The following is a 23,678-nucleotide window of genomic DNA, read 5'->3' as shown; positions in this document are numbered from 1 at the left end:
AGTACTTCCAAAGTCATCCTATAACGGTGGTAAGTTTCGCCCCTTCGGGAGACATCATTCAGAACAGGGAGGCCACAGGACAAATCGCCAAGTGGGCTATTGAGCTTGGGCCTTATGGTTTGAAGTATATGCCACGTACTGCTATTAAATCTCAAGCCTTGGTGGACTTTATCAATGATTGGACAGAGTTGTAGGCACCTGAGGAGAAGCCAGATAACACATATTGGACTATTCACTTTGATGGGTCCAGGCAGTTAGAAGGCTCAGGGGCTGGAGTTGTTTTAACTTCCCCTCGAGGTGACAAATTCCGTTATGTACTCCGGCTTATGTTTCCCTGTACTAGCAATGCAGCTGAGTACGAGGCCTTGCTCCATGGTCTCCGGATGGCCAAAGAGATGAATTTGAGCCGGGTAAGGTGCTTGGGCGACTCAGATCTCGTGGCTCAACAGGTGTCAGGCAAGTGGGACTCCAAGGATCCCCTTATGGCGGCTTACCGTCGTGAAGTAGATGTTGTGGCTGGGCACTTCAGAGGTTATCAAGTAGAGCACATCGATCGAAGGAAGAATGAGGCGGCTGATGCGTTAAGCCGGTTGGGATCTCAGCGTAAGCCGGTGCCGCCTAATACCTTTCTCGACGTTTTGCATAATCCTTCTGTCAAGGTACCTACAGAGGAAGAACTAGCAGTGCCAGACCCGGAGGCACAGCTGGTGGCTGCCCTTCACGTCATCCCGGATTGGACAGTGCCATATTTGGCCTACATGACCCGGGGAGAGTTGCCTGAGGATGAGACCTTGGCGAGACAAATCATCAGGCGGTCCAAATCTATGACGATTGTTAATGGCGAGTTACATCACCTCAGTGTCACGGGGGCATTTCAACGTTGTGTGTCACCTGCGGAGGGTCAAGAGATACTTCGTGAGATCCATGAAGGAGATTGTGGTCATCATGCCGGCTCAAAATCTCTTGTGGCCAAGGCTTTCCGTCATGGTTTCTATTGGCTGACGGCTCATGCTGATGCAGAGGATCTAGTCAGCAAATGTGACGGATGTCAAAAATTCTCACGACGAGCTCATGTGCCGGCTCAAGAGTTGAGGATGATTCCAATTACTTGGCCGTTCGCAGTCTGGGGGCTTGACATGGTAGGACCTTTCAAGAGGTCTAAGGATAAAAAGACACACCTCCTGGTGGCAGTGGATAAGTTTACAAAGTGGGTCGAGGCAGAGCCGGTCAGTAAGTGTGATGCAGCCACAGCGGTTCAGTTCATCAAAAAGGTGATCTTTCGTTTTGGTTTTCCACACAGCATCATAACTGATAATGGCACTAATCTCTCCAAGGGTGCCATGGAAGAGTTCTGTCAACGAGAACATATCCGGCTTGATGTTTCGGCTGTTGCTCATCCTCAATCCAATGGTCAAGCAGAAAGAGCTAATCAGGAGATCCTGAAGGGTATCAAACCACGGCTCTTGGTCCCCTTACAGCGGACTCCGGGTTGTTGGGTGGAGGAGTTACCCTCTGTACCGTGGAGCATCAACACTACGCCTAACAGATCCACGGGTTACACACCTTTTTTCATGGTCTATGGAGCAGAGGCAGTCCTGCCAAGTGACATCCGACACGGCTCACCCCGCGTGGCGGCTTACGTTGAGGATGATAACGAAAAAGCTCGTCAGGATGCACTTGACTTGTTGGATGAGGAGTGAGACTTGGCAATAGCCCGCTCGGCGATTTACCAGCAAGACCTTCGTCGCTATCACAGCCGCCGGGTTAGAAGCAGAACCTTTCAGGAAGGTGACTTAGTGCTCTGGCAAATCTAGGATCAGTCTGATATGCACAAGCTATCCCCTCCTTGGGAAGGACCCTTTGTGGTCAGCAAGAATCTGAACAATGGGTCATACTACCTCATCGATATTCGAGAGCACAAGGACTCACATAAGTCGGAGGAGGAGACCCGCCGGCCGTGGAATATCGCCCATCTTCGGCCTTACTATACTTGAGCCACCGGCTCTCATTCTGTATATATTTTGATGATGTATATATTATATAAAGCAATAAAGCAGGACCTCTGTCCTTTTTTACCCTCAAAGGTCTATATGTCTTCTTTATCAGATGGTGAAAACAACCAACAGGGAGCGGATCATATCTGAATCCAGCTTTCCCTTTGGTCCGGCTTATGATCATATCTGAATCTAGCCATCATCACTTGGGGGCTTCCTGTTCAAACATAGGTCGTATTCAAACCAAAGAGAACATAGCTGTCGATACTCACTTGATCGGCATACTGCCAAACCCACTTGGGGGCTTCTTGATCATATTTGAATCATAGCTTAATCCCTTTGGGTCTGACGTGGATCGTATTCGAATCAGCGTCATTAAACAACTCTTATGGTCACTTGGGGGCTTCCTGTTCAAACATAGGTCGTATTCGAACCAAAGAGAACATAGCTGTCGATACCCACTTGATCGGCATCGCCAAAGCCACTGGGGGCTATATGATCGTATCCGAATCTTAGCTTATCCCCTTTGGAACGGTTTACTGATCGTATTCGAATTAGAATCCTTTGAATATTGTTTTTTATCCATTATATTTCATAAACATAATTATTCGACTATCTTGAGACCTTCTTGAAAGCACTATGAGATGGTTTTTTGTTCTTCCGGCTTAATATTGATCACCCCAGGTTATTAAGTGACAGGTGAACATTATATGTCCTAACCTTCAGGAGTTGAATTTACCCGCATGGTGTAAATCATATAAGCAGGCGAGATCATCAAAATGATTACAGGTATACTATTGTGATTCTGTTTAACAATTATAATCGTAGCCTGGCCTTTATATGATGTGTTGGTTCGCACTCTGGGTTATCAATACCTTATGTGACCCCCGATGCGATAAACCGCCAAGGGAATTTTGCTTGTTTTATATGCAGGATAAGGCAAGCAAATGTAACATCACGGAAATGAAAGATCAACATAAGCTGGAAATATATAGTGATGGCAACTTATGAAAGTATTAAGCGCCATAAACATGCGCGAAGGCATGACAAAATTGAGAGGTTTTTTCTACCCTATTACAAGACTCCCCAAGTCTGAATAATGAAGCATTGTTTTGCAAAGTCATAAAACGCCTGGCGGTTCACTCCTCTGGTGGGCTTGAAGATTCCGGGTTATCCTTCTCCGCTTCTCCGTCGACTGCTTTGTCCTGGAAAGTTGACGAGGCCCAGTCAATGCCGCTCAAAGCTTCAAACTCGGCTTCATCATCTATTAAACCGGCTGGGTCCACTTCAGGGGCAAAGGTATGCTTACAAGTTGGAGGGATCAGGCTGACTTCATCATAGGGAGGTGTTGGGATTCTCCGGTTCTCACTGTCATAGCCCGGCTGATACTTGGTAAGATCAGTATCATTCCCAATAAGAGTGGCCACGGGGCGTATATCTTTGACACATGCGGTGAAGTCATGTTCATCAAATACGGTCCCATCTTCTTTAAGACTGGGGTATCCAAGAGCGAGGTCGGCCGGGTCTAGTTCTGGAATCCATGCTTTCGCCCGGCTCGACGCAGCTATGGCCCCGGCTCTTGCGGACGCCCGCCTTAGATCTTGGATCCGTTGAGGTAGTGAAGCAAGCCGTTTCAGCACGTCTTGCAGGAGGTGAGGAACATCATATGAGAAAGCTACAACGGCCAGAGCACGTTGTGACCCGGTGTAGAGCTGCTCCACAAGAGTATAAACCGCCTTCAGCTTGATCAACATGTTCTGCTTGAGGTTTGTGCTCCTAGGGCCTGCATTATTAAACATAAGGTGAGCCGGAGCTGACAATTGAAGTAATCACTGAAAGGAGGTTTGCAAGGTTTAAAGTCTATATGGGTAACTTACCAAAGATTGCTGAGACCATTTGAGATATCTGGCGTTTTAAGCCGGACAACTCCATTGTTGCTTCTGCAAGTAATGCCTCTGCCGTCTCAGCCCGGGTCACCAGTGAAGCCTTTTCATCAGCCCCTGCCTCAAAATTCTTCTTCGGCTTCTCTTTTTCAGAGACACTGAATTCAAATTTGGAGTTGGCCTTTTGAATTTCAAGTTCTTGAGCGGCCAGGCGGCTCTTCAGGTCAGCCATCTCCGACTCAAATTGACTTATGGTGGCCTGCATTAATGTCGGGTTATAATCAGAATCATGATAAGATAACATTAAGTCCCAAGCACTTTGCAAGCAAAGATACTTTACACTTGGGGGCTAATGTGTGCTGAAGAATTTTAACTTACAATGTCGGCTCATGGAAATTAAGTCTCAAGCACTTTGCAAGAAAAGATGCTTGACACTTGGGGGCTAATGTGTATCGCAAGTTTAAAGTATCATGTTACAACCGGGTTAAATATCTTCTTTCCAAAACCGGATAAACCACTACTAAGCAGTTTTCTAAGTCTACAACATATTTATTCATAAGCAATAGACTTGGGGGCTGATACAATAAGTATGATTCGGAATAATAGCATAAGTAATACCTCAGATTTTTGCTGTATTTGCTTCACCATGCCAATTTCCAGGTCACGGCTGCTATGTACTTGATTGAGATAGCCAGAGACTATATCTCCAATACTTAAATGAGTATAGTCAGCAATATCTAGCTTGGCCTTTCGACGTTCCAGAAGTTCCTCCTTAGCAGAGCACTTGGCAAGGACAGTGGGTCGCCCTGGCTCAACAAAGTGAGTCTTCAGAATCTCAATATCCGGATCAATTGTTTTGACCGGGCTAGGAGCTTCCGGGTTATCAGAGCTGTTGAGAGTGCCTTCGGCGGGTGGATCAGAGGTTTGTGCTGGAATGTCATAGGCTGGCTCAGGCGGTGGCTGATGGGAAGAACTATCAGGAGCAGTCGTGCCAAGCTCCGGTTTAGTCACGATCGGGTCTCACTTGCACGCTGTGGACAAAGGCAGAAGGATGAGTACAAAGGCATGGGTAAGGTAAAACATAAGGTAAACAAAATTACATTACCCGGGGGCTGTTTTGAAAGCCGGCATGTTAGACTGCATAGACTCGCCGGAGGAAGAAGAGGTATCCTGATAATTGGAGTCAGATGAATTGAGAGGTTGTCAAATTAAACCCGCCAAAGGTAAAACAAAACATAAATCGGAGATAACCTTAGTCCGACGCTTCATAGTTACGTCCGGTAAGCCGGAGGAGAGCTCTACATCCTTGCTGTTCCGGGTCTGCCTCCGGCTTTCAAACTGTTGTTGCTTCAAAAGAAATTGAAGATCTTGATAAGCTAGAGGATGTGAAAATCTTACTTTCCGGGTCACCCTTCAGATTTTTTGCTTTGGCAAAGGCTCTGAGTCGGAGGAGATTATAGTTACCTCTTCATCAATCGCTTGGTTGTTCCCCGTATCCTCCTGAAAGGATAGAATGTCAATAAAATAATGACAAAAGAGTCAGGAGAGTTAAGGATTACCTCTTCTTCATCATCAGAAGTGTCATCCAATTTGAGTAAATCCGAAGCGCTTGGTTTCTTATTCCTTGAAGTTCCTGTTTTGGCGGCTTTCCTTTCAGCTCTTTTTGCCGCTCTGGCTTGTTTGGCCGCCTCATGGTCATATTTGACCTTCCAGAAGTTGTCATCGGCCTGTGAAAAATGATAAGGGGTTATGAGTAAAAGCAAGATGTAATATAGTAAAGAGTATTCATTGAGGTTGGTGACTCACAGCAGGGGCCGGGTTCTTCTTGCAGAAGGAAGTAAGCCAAAGGCATTACTAATCATCGTGCCCTCTTTCAACAACGATTGGATCATGGCCTCCACCACATCTTCTGGTAAGTCATCGGGGCTATGACGCAGTGGGTCATCTTTCTCGCCGGAGTAAGTGCACATTAAGCCGGGGCGGAGGCTTAACGGAAGCACTCGCCAAGTAATCCAGACTCGGACCAGGTCGATGCCGTCTAAGCCATTTCCCAAAAGAGCTTTGATTTTTCTAATGGTGGGAGCAAGTGGCAGACGTTCAACAGTAGTCAGTTTATCCGACAACAGGTGGTTGGACTCAAGGCGCAGGGCGCGGAAGCCGGGCAGAGGGTTTTCCTCAGCCGGAGAAGTGTCCTGACAGTAGAACCACGTCTGATTCCAATCCTTTGGGTGACTCGGCAGTTCAGCATAAGGAAAGAGGCAATCTCTCCGCCGCTGAATCGAGATGCCACCGAGTTCAAGACTGGGCCCGTTGGCACGTTCATTCTGCCGGTTTAAATAGAATAGCTCTCTGAATAAAAGTATATTGGGCTCTTCTCTAAGGTACACCTCGCAGAAGACTTGGAAGTTGCAAATGTTTGACACGGAATTGGGCCCGATGTCTTGAGGTCTGAGGTCAAAAAATGCAAAACATCCCTGAAGAATTTTGAACCAGGTGGAGTGAAGCCCCGGTTCATGTGATTAGTAAACACGATTACCTTCCCCCTTTTGGGTTGAGGCTTCTCCTCTGACGGGTTAGGAGCACGATAAGACATGACCTCCTTCGTTTTGGGCAGATGGCCGGATTTCACAAAATCAGACAAAGTGCTCTCTGTAACGGTGGATTTGACCCAGTTGCAGGTCACGGGAGCTTTGGGAGCCTTGGGTGCCATTACGTAAATTGAAGCCTATGACAAAATAAGAGGTTCCGGTTCAGAGTTAACCCGGAGGAAAACATTTTAAGTTTATTCGATGGCGGCTTAAGAAGGGGCCTAATGATATATGGATAACCATGCAGTGATATTTAAGCCGCTACAGGTATCAAATGCAGTTAAATTTTCTTAATGGCGAGGGCAGAGGCAGTTTTGTGTTTAAAGGTGGAACAAACAGGTTTCACAAGTTGCGACTATTATTTTGGATCAAACGGCTTTTCTGAAAAGAAAAATTTCTAGACCTAGGACTGGCACAGACGAAGCTCAAGGGCTCGAACGGGGCCTCTGTGTGACGGAAATGGATCTATTTGCATTCGAAATGGGTGCGAAACAGCTACCGCATCAGTTTTATACCATCTTAAAGATCAAGAAACGGTGGTGGCGATGAAATCTATAAGGGGTTCCTCACGAACAGTGAAGAGCACCGAAGAACTCGAAGTTCCTGCGGATCTGAGGAACAAGAAAGAGGAAACTTACAGATGCAGAGTTGCTGCGGAGGATTGTCGCGTTTTTCTGGTCAAAACAGGTTGATGCAGCGGCCTGAGTTGGTGAAGACGAGGATATCTGTGATGGCGGCGGCGGCGGAACTCGAGCGGCAGAGAGACAGCGAGAGGAAGAAGGTGAACGACTAAGGAAGAAAATGGAGATGACCTAGGTCGAGCCTATTTATAGGGAAGGGCCGACCGGTACGGTGCGAGAAACGAGGAGATTGGATATTATTATCCAGCGACCCCGACGCCTCGGGTTTTGGGACAATCAGTAAAGGCAAAGATCCATTGAAGATATAGTAGGATAAAATAAGGATTTAATTGAAGATGACGTCACGGCGGGTTAACGTGGATCCAGAAGATGATGTCATGGCGGGTTAAACCCTTTTGCACAGACAGAAGACCGAAGGCTTATTTCTTAAGGTATTTTAAGATTGACATGAACCGGTTCAAATCAATCTGGGGCCTAATGTTGGGGATATAACTATTTGTGTAAGCCGCCTAGGAGGGGCCGGGTTACGCAAAGAGAACTCATCAGAAAGAAGCCCAAGACCAAGCATGAAGATGGCGGTTCAATAAAGGTTCTAAAGCCCGCAGGAGGCTTAAGGCCCATAGTGGTAAACCGTCATGATAATATGACTTGTAACATAAGGTAGACTTAACTAGTTACCGAGCCGGACACTGTCTATGAGCCGGCCGGGACTCTGTAGGCCGCAGGGCGTCCACCCGTGTATATAAGGGGACGACCCGCTGGCGGCTTAGGGTAAGAAATAACTCATCGAGAACCAGGCATAGCATATCTCGCTCCCTAGTCATCGAAACATCAAGAAATACCAACCCAACTAGACGTAGGCCTTACCTTCATCGTAAGGGGCCGAACTAGTATAAACCCCTCACGTCTCTTGTCCTAACTAACCCCTTCAAGCTTCCTAGTTGCGATGGCTCCACGATTAAGTCCTTTCACTAGGACATCTGACGTGACAATTCCACGACACCCGCCATAGTCTCCGTGGAAAAAAATGATCATCACCATAATAGGGTTGCCCTTTTTTTCTTTCAAAAGGAGGATGACCCCGGCCTCTGCATCAAGACGATGCATACAACAATTTTAATAATTATTCATCAAGACCTTACAAAGTAATACATCAATAAGTCTGAAATAACCATCTTGGGCAACAACTACCGCTACTCCTATCCACTGGATGAAGGGGTGCAGATTGTCGGGGCCGTAAACCCAGACCTCACACCAAAGTCCACACATCTAAAGACGGATGCCCCAATCAAGCTGAATTGTCGGGTCTGGGTCACACACCAGTCCGGCCCACTCTCAGCGAACACTGCATGCGCACGCTGCAGAGTCCTTGCTACCGTCTTCCACTAATCCATCTTAAGAGAAGGTACTGACGCGTCGACTTTGCCAGGCCTGCCGTCAATGCCACCACCAGTGCCAGACAACGCCACTTCCCTACGCATGTCCATCACCACACATCTATCGTCGAGACCATGTTGTGCCACGCCGCCGAGACTCCACGTCGTCGATGCGTCACATGAAATGCCATTCCGCCGTTGAAATCGGGCACTAGCTCCTGGAGCCAATGCACACCTTCAAAAATGATGCCACCAAGGGGGGAGTGACACACGAGCGTCGATGTCATTCGATCGAATGATCTAGAGTTTTCCTTGAAGGTAGTGGATAGAGGTGTGGAGCTTCTCCATTGTGATGCCTTCAAGAAGGGGACGACACAGAAGACCGCCGCAATCGCCAACCTTGGAAACTAGTCGAGAGCAGGGTTTTCACTTGGATCTGCTCGATGTACCTCCATCCCACATCGTGTGCACGGAACCACCACCATTCTCCTCTGCCGCGCAGCGAGCAGGCCACTCCGCCCAGATCAGATATGACCGGAGGACAAATCACACCTGCAATCGGCCCGTCCTCCACGGTGCCGCCATTGGACGAGGAGTCCTCACCAGGGGGCCGCGACACCGGACCCATGGATCGCGGCTGCTATACCAACGTCGAGCAGCCGAAAAAGGACCCCGCCGCCACCTTCCCTAGAGCCATTCATACTTTGCCGGTGGGTGCCTCGGGCGGTGGCGACGTGAGGAAGGTGTGGCGAGGGCGGTGGTAGCGGAGGAGGGATCCGGCGGCGGCGCTCAATGAGTCCTAGGTCCTAATATGGTTGCCCATAGGCTAGATAATCGTGATCGTTTTGATGGTAGTGCTGCCTGTTGGTTGCGCCACGTGTTTATATTGTATGTTTTGGATATGTACCAGTGGACAGTAATCCTATTACTCCCTCCGTCCGAAAATACTTGTCATCAAAATGGATAAAAAGAGATGTATCCAAAACTAAAATACATCTAGATACATCCCTTTTTATTCATTTTGATGACAAGTATTTCCGGACGGAGGGAGTATTATGGAATAAAACTAACAATCTCCTAGAAAGAAAATACTTCCATTTTCTTCATCGAAGAAAACACACAGCTTTGCTTATTATTTTTCGGAGCAAATACGTGGAGATCCTCCGTCCATGTGGGTGTACAAAAATGCTAGAAAATGCTCTAGCATCTGGACACAATCTATTTCCTTCCGCTAGCAAAGATACACCTGGCGTTTAGTGCTTCTTCATAAAGTAAACAAAAAAAAAACTTATAGGCACAAACCAATCTGCATCGCATAAAGGTTCTTCTATTAAAAGATATAAGCAACGATCCCATGGCGGAGAGGCGGTCCGTGTGTCCATTGAGCCAATAACTTGCCGGTTAAAGAAATGGGGGATTTAAGTCTACGGCTATAAACTATAACTGAAAAAAATAATAAGTGACTACTGTGCAGAGGCCGATATAATTCTCCCTTGAAATAATGTTCATATGAGTCTCACATGCAATGAGTTTTATTTGTGCTTGGCAAATTCTTTGTTTGGTCAGCACTGACACACCTGGCGTCTACGTGTTCGTCCACAAGCTGATCGACATGGTACTGGCAAACAGAAGAAATCTTCCGATCTTCCGAAAGATCAGCGAACGTGCCCATTACATGGCTGAGAATACAATTTCTCTCGAGGGCAATATTACAAAATCGCACGTTTTGCAGGGGTCCCATTCCCCGCCGGCTTTCTATATAAGCGTTCGAACGGGCGCAGAGATGAGCCTCCCTCCACCGAAACCAAAGACCACACGCACACCGCGACATTTCTCAGATATTTCGCCCCTGCGCTTTTCTTCCTCCTCCCTTCCTTCCTTTCCCGCCGCAATTGCTCCTAGTTATCCTTAGCACGACATGCCGGAGGCACCTGCACGGGCAGCCGCCGCCGGCGGCGGCGCCTCCGCCCCCGCCGACGTCGACGTCGTCACCTCCAGCGGCCGCCGCAAGATCACCGCCCATTCCTCCGTTCTTGTAAGTCATCGTTTCTCCGGCTGCTTTGATTTCTTGCCGCATTACCCCGCCCGCCGGCACGCGGCCTAGGAGGACCCGGTCCATGAATTCCGATGCTAGCGATCAGGATTCAAGAGACGACATGTGTATGCTATTCGGTCGTCTGAAAAATTCAGTTCTGAAGGGGATATTGATTCTTGTTTCTTTGTTGGTGTCATCGCCCAGGCGTCGGCGTCGCCGGTGCTGGAGACCGTCCTGGAGCGCCGGCTGCAGAGGCTCAGGGAGAGCGGCAAGGGCGGCAGGGCCGTCGTCCGGATCCGCGGCGTCACCGACGACGTCGCGGCGGCGTTCGTCCGCCTCCTCTACGCCGGCAGCAGGTACCGTGCGCGCCCCTCTGTTGTTTCCTCCCTGGAATTGGTGCTATTATTTTTCGCACATGCGTTTCTTGCGACCTTGGGTAAGCCAGAGTTTGATGCTCTGGTCAGACCCAGTAATAGTAGTAGCCATTAAGTATTAGCACGAGGGAAAAAAGATCAATAGGAGTAAGCGCTAATATTAAGACACGGGGAGGGGAAAAAGAACATGACACATGCGTGTGTGCCCCACGCTGTCTGTCAAGCTGGGCGATCGGAGCTGCCAGCTCTGAAATAATGGTTTAGTTGCCAGAAAAAGAACTTTCTTTCCATGCCTTGGTTCATAATCATCACGGTCGCAGTAATTGCCAGCTAAATTATGTTCCCATAATTGAATGAATACATGCTGTTTCCTAGTATGTTTTGCTGGCATTTTAGAAGACCAAGTTCATCTGTACGATCGAGAAACCAACCAACAACGAATGCCAATGTGAATTCCCCATCTAGAACTTTGAATTCCAATTCTTCTATACTAGTGTTCCACAATCCTTCGACTACCTCGTCACAGGATAGAAGTGACGACACAGCCACGGCCACACAGAGACACACAGGAGACCCAGAACCACCGGAGCCTCGCCGGTCGCCGCCCCACGCCGAGCCACACATGCCCCCGGCAATTTGCTTGATTGTTGCGATCGACCCTTCCGTCCGCTAGCCCCGCGGGATGTAGTAGATTCTGTGAACCTCCACACGAATAGGCGAATCTTAGAATCTCTGCCCCTGTCGCTAGCTCCAACTTGGCCAACTTGCCAATTCTGCCTCGTCAGAAGATAGATAGACGAGACGACGCACGGATAAACCTTAACCTCGCCGCGCCCAAGCCGGGCCATGCAAAACCCCGGCAACTTGCGCGCGCGATGGCGGAACGAAGGGCGAAAGAAAAACGAGTTTGGTCCTCGTTCTTTCTTTTCCCTGTCTGTTTTGTTTGGTCTTGGTTGGTGGGTGCGCGAGGGGTAGCACCTGCCTAGTTGGAACCTCCATGTCCACCCACATGTGTCGTCGCTGTCGCAGACACCATCATCCTGCGTGCTGGCTGCTAGTGCTGCTACTTGGTACTACTCGCCTTCGGCGAATTGGGAAAACAAAGCAAATTCTCGTGGCCGTGGAACGGCCTCTCACCGTCCAATCTTGCACCGAACTGTTCTACTCCACCTAGTTGCTTGTTTCTATATATTTCGATGATGGCGAATGGACATGCGAAAAATCTAATTTGGTGATGGGAATTCTGGACGGCAGGCATGGCGAGGGCGAGGTGGAGGAGGACGTGGAGAAGTACGCAGAGCAGCTGCTGGTGCTGGCGCACGCGTACCGGGTGCCGTGGCTCAAGCTGTGGTGCCAGGAGGCCATCGGGTCGCGGCTCACGCCGGGCACCGTGGTGGACGTGCTGCAGCTGGCCGACCTCTGCGACGCGCCGCAGCTCCACCTCCGCTGCATGCGCCTCCTCGCCAAGGAGTTCCGCGCCGTCGAGCGCACCGAGGCATGGCGCTTCCTCCGCGACAACGACCCCTGGCAGGAGCTCGACGTCCTCCGCCAACTCCACGACGCCGACATGGTACGTACCGAGGCTTTGTCCCGTTGAAATCCTTGCAAATTAGTAGCATCTGTAGAATTCGATCATGTGGTTCGATCCTTGTGTTGTGGGCTGTGGGACATGTGTGTTGGCACTTGAGGTGTCACTTTGGGCGGTGGCGTTATGATGCATTCCAAAGGCCAGCGAAAGGTCGATGGCCGGCCAACCTCGATGTCTCAGTGCGCCGTGCACTGGGAGACATGGTGAGCATGCCGACCCGGCCTTCCAAACATTGGGTTCCGGAGGTGCTCGGCATGTCGCCTCTGTGCTCATTAAGAAATGACGGGAGGGCCTGGTTTGGCCGGTGCGCTGAGGCCTCGTCATGCAGCACAGGTCGTTTCCGTCGGGGCGTCCACGTCCACCCCAAGGCACGCCGAGTGGAGGAATGGCCGGTGAATGTTCACATCTCCGAAACCGTCGTGCCAAACGTTTTCGTTCCAGCGGTCACGGTTATTGCTTATGACCGCATATCCCTATCAAACTTTTGGTTTGACAAAAGTTAGGAGAAGCGTCAAAGATCCTATTTAAAAAGTTTGAAAAAATGTCGAACACGTTTTTGGTTCGTTATGTCGAGATCAATCTACTCTGGTAGTAATTTTTATGCATGCTCGCGAGTATGATGAACTGACCAAAACTTCATTCTGGCGTGCAGCGGCGGCGAAAGTGGCGTCGGAAGCGCGCGGAGCAGAAGGTGTACATGGAGCTGAGCGACGCCATGGACATCCTGCGGCACATCTGCACGGAGGGCTGCACGGAGGTCGGCCCCGTGGGGCAGGCGCCGGCCAAGTCGCCGTGCCCGTCCTACGCGACGTGCCGGGGCCTGCAGCTCCTCATCCGCCACTTCTCCCGGTGCAAGAGCCGCGCCAGCTGCCCCCGGTGCCAGCGCATGTGGCAGATGCTCCGCCTCCACGCCGCGCTCTGCCGCCTCTCCGTCGGCCACTGCAACACCCCTCTCTGCACGTAAGTTCATTTGCCCCCCAACACGCAGCTCTGCTCACTCTCGCATCTAAACAAATTGAACTCATGTCTGACGTTGCAATGGATCTTGTGTGATCATGCAGGCAGTTCAAGCTCAAGGAGCAGAAGAAGGAGGCCGTGTCGGCTTCGGTGGTGGCGAAGGCCGGCGACGGCAGCGACGGCAGGTGGGGGCTTCTTGTGAAGAAGGTGAAGGCTGTCAGCGTCATGTCTTCCCTCGGCAAGAGAAGCCCGCCCTCTCAGTGCTGCTGAGACTCTCAGTGCTGCTGAGCCTGAGCGAGTGGAATGTATGTTGCCGAGGATCCCTCTCAGAGCTGATCGAATGTTGTGCAATCGCAGCTAGCATCAGCCTGGGACAGGTAGCTAGATGTAGTGTGCGAGTGTAGTGAAAGCGAGCTATTTTTTGGCCCGTCTTTCCAGTGTATAATCTCTCTATTGAGCAATGTACATTAGTTATATCAATCATAGTGTTATTCTTTTGTGGGGCGAGAGAGGAAACGGGTGGAGATTTGTTGTAAAATATACTGCCTGCACTGTAATACTAGTAGCAAAGTATGAGATTTGTCCACATAGCAACAAACTTTGCAATCCTAGAATAGGGAACAAAATTGCAAGGTATCTATTTTTCTTTAAATATCTTGTTTGTAAATCGGTTATACATTAAGAAACCATCGGATACAACCAAAGCAATATCTATACGGAAAAGCTAAAATTCGGACTTCAGGATTTTAGTAACAGATCCGAACGACTCTCGTCTTCACTCTTTCCCAATTTTCGTCTTCCCTCTTTCCTGTTTTTCTGGCTTTGGGTTTTTATTCTATCGGTAGTAATTTGGGGTCAGAGCCAAAAGGCCCTTCGTGAAGGAAAGTAGTGATTTGTAGAGATGTCAGAGCTCAAAGCTTAAATTAAAAGATAACATTATTTTTGAGAGACATACTTTTCCTACCAACGAAAACGACTTGGAGCATCCCAACACTTTCCATGCTAGATACCTCATAGGCGGTTCCCAAACAAAAAATAAAATTTATTCATTTTTTCACCGTAACTTTCACTTTCCATGGCTAGCCGTATCCACGGGTGCCCTCCATACCAATATTTTCCAAAGAATTTATTATTTGACAACATAAAGTAATTCATTTATTCATTTCGGGACTGGGCATCCCTAAAACCTTTGCCGTACTCTCGTGCAATAACAAGTGAATAGACGCTCATCGTGAAAATAACACATCTAGCATGGAAAATATTGGCTACCCTTTACCGCCTCGCGAGTAGTAGAGCACACAAAAGAGAAATTTATTTTGAATATTAAAGATGGCACATGCAGATTTGCTTAGAACAGCATGAAAATACCACATATAGGTATGTATAGTGGACTCATAAGGCAAAACGGGTTTAAAGAGTTTTGGACGCACAAGTAGTGATCACACTTAGTGCAAAATGAAGGCTAGCAAAAAGATTGAGAAGTGACCGACCAAAGAGCGAAAAATCTCGTACCCAAGCATTAAGCATAAGTAACACCGAATAATGCACCATAAGTAGGATATAATTTCATTGCATAACTATTGACTTTCGTGCTTGCATGAGGAATCACAAAACTTAACATCAATATTCTTACTAAAGCACAATTACTCATCAACATGACTCACATATCATATTGTCATATCTCAAAACCATTACTAAGAATCAAGTTTATTTTGTCCAATGATCTTCATGGAAGTTTTTATTATATCCTCCTTGGATATCTATCACTTTGAGACTATTTTCATATGTTGCTTTTGATAAGCTCAAACAAATATAAGTGAAGATCATGAGCATAAATTTTTTTCTTTCTCTTAAAATAATCTAAGTGAAGCAAGAGAGAATTTCTTAAAAAATTACTAACTCCCAAATAAATCTAAGTGAAGCATGAGAGCATTTCTTTAAAATTAATAAAGCACACCGTGCTCAAAAAGATATAAGTGAAGTACTAGACCATAACTCTAAAAATTTAAGTGAAGCATAAGAGCAAGCATAGCATAATTTTTGGCTCTCTTAAAAGGGTGTGTCCAGCAAGGATTCAACACTTAAAGCACAAAGCAAAACAAGCGAAGACTCCTACGCTCCAAGCAAAACTCATATCATGTGACGAATAAAAATATAGTTTCAAGTAAAATACTGATGGTCATTAGAAGAAAGCGGGGATGCCACTCGGGGGCATCCCCAAGCTTAGTTGCTTGCTACTTCTTTAAATATTATCTTGGGGTGCCTCAGGCATCCCCAACCTTAGCCTTTTGCTTATCCTTATTCCTTCATCCGTCGTAAGATAACCCAAAACTTGAAAATTTCAATCACACAAAACTCAAACAAAACCTTCGTGAGATCCGTCAGTATATGAAACTAAACCACCACTATAAATACTGTAGCAAACCTATTCTTATTTTGTTTTTGAATTATATCTAGTGTATTCCAACTCATCAAAGAAAACCATAGAATCATCAAAACAAGCACACAACGCAAAGAAAATATAATCTGTCAAAAACAGAACAATCTGTAGCATTTTGAAAATTTTGAATGCTTCTGTAAATGCAAAAATTATGAAATAAATTGTTGGACGTGAGTAATTTGTCTATTAAGCCTCTTCAAAAAGAATCTACTTAAAAGCACTCTTATGTAAAAAATTACAACGAATCTCGTGAGCGCAAAAGTTTCTGTTTTTCAGCAAGATCAAATAAACATTCACCCAAGTTTTACCAAAGGTCTTGCTTGGCACAAACACTAATTAAAACACAAAAAACACAATTATAACAGTAGAATAATTGTGCTAACACTCAATAACAGAAAGCAAAAAGCAAAAATAAATTTTATTCATTGGGTTGCCTCCCAACAAGCGATATCGTTTTACGCCCATAACCAGGCATAACGCGTAGGATCTTTAGTTCTTTTTTTTGAGGAAAGTGTCATCTTTAGTTCTAGACCCATAAGATGCCCTCATGATTGATTCATATGGTGGCCTAATTCTTGTTCTAGGGAAGTGTTCCATTCCCTTCCTTAGTGGAAATTGAAATTTAGTATTGCCTTCTTTCATATTAATCACGACACCAATAGTACGCAAAAATGGTCTACCAAAAATAATTGGACACGATAGATTGCAATCAATATCAAGAACAATAAAATCTATGGGCATAGAATTCCTATTTGCAAGAACAAGAACATCATTAATTCTTCCCATAGGCTTTTTAATAGTAGAATCCGCTAAGTGCAAATTTAAAGAGTATTCTTCAATATCGGTAAGACCAAGCACGCCACATAAAGATTTTGGAATAGTAGAAACACTAGCACCCAAGTCATACAAATCAAAACACTCATAATTTTTAATCTTAACGTTGATAGCAGGTTCCCATTCGTCATGCAATTTTGTAGGAATTGAAACTTCTAATTCCAACTTTTCTTCAAAAGCTTTCATCATAGCATCAACAATATGTTTAGTAAAAGCTTTATTTTGTGCATTAGCATGGGGTGAATTTATCATGGATTGAAACAAAGAAATACAATCAATCAAAGAGCAACTATCATAATTAAAGTCTTTGTAATCCAAAATAGTGGGCACATCACTAGTTAAAGTCTTGAGCTCTTCAAACCCACTTTTATGATTTTTTTCAACAAGATTTTCACCCTCCGAATCATAGGGACGCCTTATAACTAAAGTTGACTCTTCTCCAGTCCCTTTTTCATCGATCTTAAATTTACTAAACAAAGAATCAATAGAAGAAACACCAATCACTTTAAGGCCTTCATCACTTTTATGATAATAATCACTAGAAAACACTTTTTGGAAAAGTTCTCTTTTAGCTCTAAGAATAGCGGTTCTGTTCTTACTTTCATCCATAGATAACATAAAGAGCTTTAATTGATTCTTCAACTTTAGGCACAAAATTTTTCATCTTGAGAGTTTCTACATCATGAGAAATTCTATCAACACTTCTAGACAAATCATCAATCTTATTCAACTTTTCTTCTATCAAAGTGTTGAAAGCCTTTTGCGTATTGATAAATTCTTTAATATTGTTCTCAAGATCAGAGGTGTTTCTATTATTATTTTAAGTGGGACTACCATAGGAATTACCATAATTATTAGAGGAATTACTAGGAAAAGGCCTAGGATTAAAATTACCTCTATAAGCATTGTTGTTGAAATTATTTCACGAGACAAAATTCACATCTATGGCATCACTATTTTTCTCAATCAGAGTAGACAAAGGCACATCATTAAAATAAACAGGAGCACTTTTATTAGCAACCAACTTCATAAGAGCATCAACATTTTCACTCAAAGAATTTATTTCTTCTACCGAATTGACTTTTTTACTAGTAGGAGCTCTTTCGGTATGCCAATGCGAGTAATTTGCCATAACATTGTCTAGCAATTTAGTATCTTCACCCAAAGTAATTTCCATAAAAGTACCCCCCGCGGCGGAATCTAAAAGATTATGAGAAACTAAATCCAATCTCGCATAATTTTTTTTGTATGATCAACCAACGATTTAACCCATGAGTTGGGAAATATCTTAGCATCAATTTCATCATTTCCTAAGATTGTGCAACATGATCATGTTCAAATTCCTTGAAATTCATGACCTGGGTTCTAAGGGAAATAATTTTTGCGGGCGGAAAATACTTAGTAATAAAAGCGTCTTTGCACTTATTCCAAGAATCGATACTATTGCGAGGCAAAGAAGAAAACCAAAATTTTGCGCGGTCTCGCAAAGAAAACGGAAATAATTTCAACTTCACAACATCATTGTCCACATCTTTTTTTCTTTTGCATATCGCATAATTCCACGAATGTGTTAAGATGGTACGCGACATCCTCATTAGGAGTACCGGCAAATTGATCTTTCATGACAAGATTCAACAAAGCAGTATTAATATCACAAGACTTCGCACTAGTGGCGGGAGGAGCAATCAGAGTGCTAACAAAATCATTGTTGTTGGTATTTGAGAAATCACACAACTTGGTGTTCTCTTGAGTCATGATGACTACGCAACAATATTGCACTGAAAAACAGATCTGACGAGAAAACGACAAACGAAAAAGAGGGCAAATAAAACGGTAAATTTTTGTGAAGTGGGGGAGGGAAAACGAGAGGCAAATGGCAAATAATGTAAATTGCGAGGAAATGAGATTTGTGATTAGGAACCTGGTTGATGTTGAAGATCCTCCTTGGCAACAGTGCCAGAAATTTCTTTTGATGTCTGCTAGAACTACGTCGGTATTTCCTTAAAGAGGAAGGAATGATGTAGTATAGTGACGGGCCGACGGTAGGTATTTCCCTCAATGATGAGACCAAGGTTATCGAACCAGTAGGAGAACCTCCTCACATCACGTAAACAAAACTTGCACACAAATAACAAATACTCGCAACCCGACGTGTTTAAGGGGTTATCAATCCCTTCCGGGTACGATGCCTCAAGTAGGCAAATAATGTGAGGTAAAAAGTGGTAGATAGGATAAATAGATCGTGGAACAAATAAATTGCAGCAAGGTATTTTTATATTTTTGGTTTAATAGATCTGAAAATAAATGCAAGAGAAAATAGATCGCAAAAGCAAATATGATGAAAAGAGACCCGGGGGCCGTAGGTTTCACTAGTGACTTCTCTCGAGAAAAATAACAAACGGTGGGAAAAAAATTACTGTTGGGCAATTGCTAGAACTTCAAATAATCATGACGATATCCAAGCAATGATCATTATATAGGCATCACATCCAAGATTAGTAGACCGACTCCTGCCTGCATCTACTACTATTACTCCACACATCGACCTCTATCTAGCATGCATCTAGTGTATTAAGTTCATGGAAAAATAGTGTAATGCAATAAGAACGATGACATGATGTAGACGGGATCCATTTATCTATTGCGGAGACATAGATCCCATCTTGTTATCCTTAGTAGCAACGATACCTATGTGTCGGTTCCCCTTCTGCCACTGGGATCAAGCACCGTAAGATCAAACCTACTACAAAGCACCTCTTCCTATTGCAAGATAAATAGATCAAGTTGGCCAAACAAAACCCAAATATCGGAGAAGAAATACGAGGCTATAAGCAATCATGCATATAAGAGATCAAAGAAGACTCAAATAACTTTCATGGATAAAAACATAGATCTGATCATAAACTCAAAGTTCATCCGATCCCAACAAACACACCGCCAAAAGACTTGCATCATATGGATCTCCAAGAGACCATTGTATTGATAATCAAGAGAGAGAGGAAGCCATCTAGATACTAACTACGGACCCGTAGGTCTACAAAGAACTACTCACGCATCATAGGAGAGGCACCAATGGAAGTGGTGAACCCCTCTGTTGGGGATATAACTATTGGGTAGGACCCGCCCAGAAGGGGCCGGGTTATACCAATGGCAGTTCATCAATACAAAGCCCATGAAGATGTTGAAGATGGCGGTTCATGAAGCAGACTAACTAAGGGCCCAAAGCCCAAAGGCGACTTAAGGCCCGTAGGGGTAAACCGCCATATGTGTATGACTTCTATTGTAAGACAAGTATAATTAGTCACCGAGCCAGACACATTGTTTATGATCCGGCCGGGACTCCGTGAGCTGCTGGGTGTCAACCTGTGTAGATAAAGGGACGACCCGGTGGTGGTTTAGGGCAAGAAACAAGAGATCGAAAGCTAGGTCAAGCGGATTCGCTCCCTGGAAATCAAGACATAAGCAATACCACCTCAAACTGGATTTGGCCTTTACCTTCACCGCAAGGGGCCGAACTAGTATAAACTCCATGTGTCCTTTGTCCTGTTTAACCCTTTTAAGCTAACCTAGTTGTGATGGCTCCAAGACTAAGTCCTCACACTAGGACATTTGCCGTGACAAATCCACGACAGTTGGCGCCCACCGTGGGGCTCAGCGCACAGTGGTTTCGAGTTCTTAAAGGGCAGCTTCGAAGGGATCAAGGGATATGCTGTGGGCCGGATGACCAAGAGTCGTCGCGGCAAGCTCTACATTGATGATGCAGGCTGGGGCCCCGAGGCCGACTCAGTTGAGTACGGGTACCGGGTCCCCTTCGGCAGAATCCATGTTTTCATCGGCAAGATCGGCGAATCGGGCCCTGAGCCGGATATCTCCACCGACATCATCGAGATGGCTCAGCGTGCGTGACCCGCCCGAGTTCAGCCCTCCATGAAGCATGCCTTCGTGGGATTCATCCATGGGGCGGAATATGAGGATAGATATGTGTCTGGTGGTCAGACAGTCGTCTACTCCGATGGTGAGTCGTCCACTGGTGAACCTGATTCGTTGTACCAACTGCGAGATGGCCGGCTTGGGGGCTATTCCGATGACGACAGTATTCCAGACCCCTATGAGCCGCCAAATAGGGTCATGATTTTCATGGCCGGTACACAGCTAGTGTAGAATTCTTGGACTATGGCAACAATGATCTCCAGGTCAGCAACAACAAGTGCAAAATTCTTTGACTACGGCAGAAATAATCTTCGGGTCAGCAACGGCAATGGCAGCCGGGGCAGGAGGCCCGGTGTGCCATCGACTCAGGTTTTGACCGAGTTGCTGGATAATCTGACAACATTCTTAACAACGGAGGTTAACCCGGCAAATCAAGTTCAGCACAACGCGGAGATTGCAAAGTTGCGTGATGAGATAGCACAAGCCAAGGAGGAGCTGAATGTAGAGAACGCCAGGATGGACATGGAGTGGGCTGCTTTAGATGCTCAGGCATAATGGATTCAGTCAGAGGCTTTCTGGCTTACGATGGATCAAAACGCTTCAAATGAAGTCATGAGGAGGATGCATTAGTCTTGTCTACCATCAGTTTACGAGGCGAGAAACCTCTTTAGCATGCCTGGAACGGGGAGCAGTAACCAACCAAAGATAAACCGGGTTGAAGTGCCAAGGGCTGGAGAGCCGGCTCAGCCACGCACGACGGAGCCGCTGCATCTGAATACTAATCTGCCTCAGTATGTACCAACACCATCGGGTCATTATTCTAATCCATTGGATAACATGATTGCTGCGGCGACACGGCTAGCGGCTCTACCAGTTGAAGGCGAATCGCCGGCAGCGAGGGAAATATGACGAGCCGGGGAGCTGCTCCAGAGGTCTGTGGCTCAACAGGCGGCTTATTCATACAGTCGGGACCGTATCCACTCCACGTCATGCCCAAGAAAAGTTATAGCAGGCATATTGATGAGCCGACCGTGTCAAACAGTGGACGAAACCTCAACCCGCCCTGTGGGCATGACCCAGCGCATGGTGGAGGTAATGCTCAGAATGTTGTGGATCAGGGTAGAGCACGTCGGGAGGCTGAGTTGGCGGCTCAATACACGGTCATCAGCATTCTCCGGCTCATCCGACAAATTTGGTGGAGACAAGCGTGACCTTCAGAACTTTGGGTGTGCTATGTTTAGTGCCGGCTCTACGTAATGAGTGTTTGCTTAGGGATTTCAAGGGTCCTCGCAAGGTGCCTAACTACACCGTTGACTTACCCCCTGAAGCTTGGGTTGAGAGTTACGAAATGGCCATGGAACTGCTGGATGTTAGCGATGCTGCATGTGCTAAGTATTTCACCATGATGTTGGATGGGAAGGCCCGCACTTGGTTGAAAGGGCCACCTGCCAACTCCATTGGGTCATGGGCTGAGTTAAAAGCCTGGTTTATTCAAAATTTTAAAGATACGTGCAAGTAGCCTATGTCAATTGTAGATTTGGACGCGTGTGTCCAGGATGAGGGCGAGTCAACAACCCATTGGGTGCGTCGGGTCTCAGCTATCCTGCACTCATCGGATCGCATCAATGACGGCTCAGCAGTATTGATGTTAGAGAAGAATTGACATTTTTTTCCCCTTAAACAGAAGCTAGGGCAGCTCAAGCGCCACTACAGCGACATGGGGGAGCTGATGGCGGCTCTGGTTAAGTATATCGACTCTGATGGTACCAAGGACCCCGAGTCTGATGATGAAAAGCCGGGAAAGGGAAAGAAGAGTGGCAACACCAAGGGCAGCATCATAACCTGGTGAGTCAGGGGGGAAATGGTAAGCGCAAGGCTGATAATAGTTTGGATTTTGTGGCTAATACCAACACATAGAATAATGGCTAGCGTCGTAAGGGAAAGCCACCTCCTCGGTTTGGAGGGTGAAGTTTCAATCTTGAGCAGATGCTGAATCAGCCCTGCCCGAAGCATAGTATGCGGGAAAGGCCGTCTACTCACCTCTGGAAGGATTGCTTCATTATGAAAGAGTACAAAAATTCCGGTCTTTTCCAGAATAATCATGGGCCGGGCGGCGGGTCAGGTTCCGGTTCTCATGGTTTGGGTTATGGTGGTGGCGGTTCTAATTCCGGTTTCCAAGGCCAGGGCAATCAAGACAATCAGGGTGGTTATAATCAACAACCTGGTCAGGGGGCTCAGCAGCAGCAACAGTCGGGTTATGAGAGTAATTCGAAGTAGTTGAACAGTGGGCAGTATCACGTCTTCACCACATGTCCATACAAGCGGAATCAAAAGCTCCATAAAAGGGTTGTGAACACCGTTGAGCCGGCGATCCCCCATTACTTGAGATGGTCCGAGCAGCCCATTGTGTGGAGTCGAGAGGATCACCCACCCTGGGTTGATAATCCAGGTCATTTGGCTTTGGTGGTGGCGCCTCAGGTTGGAGGATACAAGTTCACTAAGGTACTCATGGATGGAGGTAGCAGCATTAATATCCTTTACTATGATACTTTCCGTCATATGGGATTAACTGATAAAAATCTTAAGCCGTCCAATACTGTTTTCCACGGAGTGGTACCCGGTAAGTCGGTGTATCCTATAGGCAAGATCGATTTGGAAGTAGCCTTTGGGGATGAACATGATTCCAGGGACGAGAGGCTAACCTTTGAAGTGGTCAAGATTAAAAGCTCGTATCATGCTCTGTTTGGACGGCTGGCTTATGCCAAGTTCATGGAATGGCCTTGTTATGTTTATCTGCAGCTCAAGATGCCGGGTTACAAGGGGACCATCACAGTGCATGGAAACCGGAAAATAGCTTTGGAATGTGAAGAAGGTGACGCTGCTTATGCTGAGTCCGTCTGTGCAACAAAGGAATTGAAGTTCTACAAAGACAATGTTGACCCGGCGGATATGACATCTTTGAAGAAGCCAACTACATAGCATGATCTGGTATTGAAGTTTAAGTCAGCTGATGACACTAAGCTAGTTGACTTCGTTCC

General features: G+C 46.3%; 1 protein-coding gene across 1 annotated transcript; it reads left to right on the top strand.

Annotated features, from left to right (window-relative positions):
* Positions 1-10,244: 10,244 nt before the first annotated feature.
* On the top strand, positions 10,245-14,034 carry LOC123071866 (BTB/POZ and TAZ domain-containing protein 1). Its single transcript, XM_044495440.1, has 5 exons — positions 10,245-10,517; positions 10,722-10,873; positions 12,146-12,461; positions 13,132-13,439; positions 13,541-14,034. The coding sequence occupies exons 1-5, from the start codon at positions 10,401-10,403 to the stop codon at positions 13,704-13,706; spliced, it is 1,059 nt and encodes a 352-aa protein (XP_044351375.1). The 5' UTR covers positions 10,245-10,400; the 3' UTR covers positions 13,707-14,034.
* Positions 14,035-23,678: the final 9,644 nt, after the last annotated feature.

Source organism: Triticum aestivum, chromosome 3B, assembly GCF_018294505.1.
Source record: "Triticum aestivum cultivar Chinese Spring chromosome 3B, IWGSC CS RefSeq v2.1, whole genome shotgun sequence".
NCBI classification, from domain to species: Eukaryota; Viridiplantae; Streptophyta; class Magnoliopsida; order Poales; family Poaceae; genus Triticum; species Triticum aestivum.
The sequence above is the reverse complement of the archived record's forward strand: the minus strand, read 5'-3'. Positions and strand labels throughout refer to the sequence as shown.

Coding starts and splice junctions, on each gene's coding strand:
- LOC123071866 (XM_044495440.1), top strand. CDS start 10,401: ATGCCGGAGGCACCTGCACGGGCAGCCGCCGCCGGCGGCGGCGCCTCC. Junction 10,518..10,721: donor CCGCCCATTCCTCCGTTCTT/GTAAGTCATCGT, acceptor GTCATCGCCCAG/GCGTCGGCGTCGCCGGTGCT. Junction 10,874..12,145: donor CTCCTCTACGCCGGCAGCAG/GTACCGTGCGCG, acceptor TCTGGACGGCAG/GCATGGCGAGGGCGAGGTGG.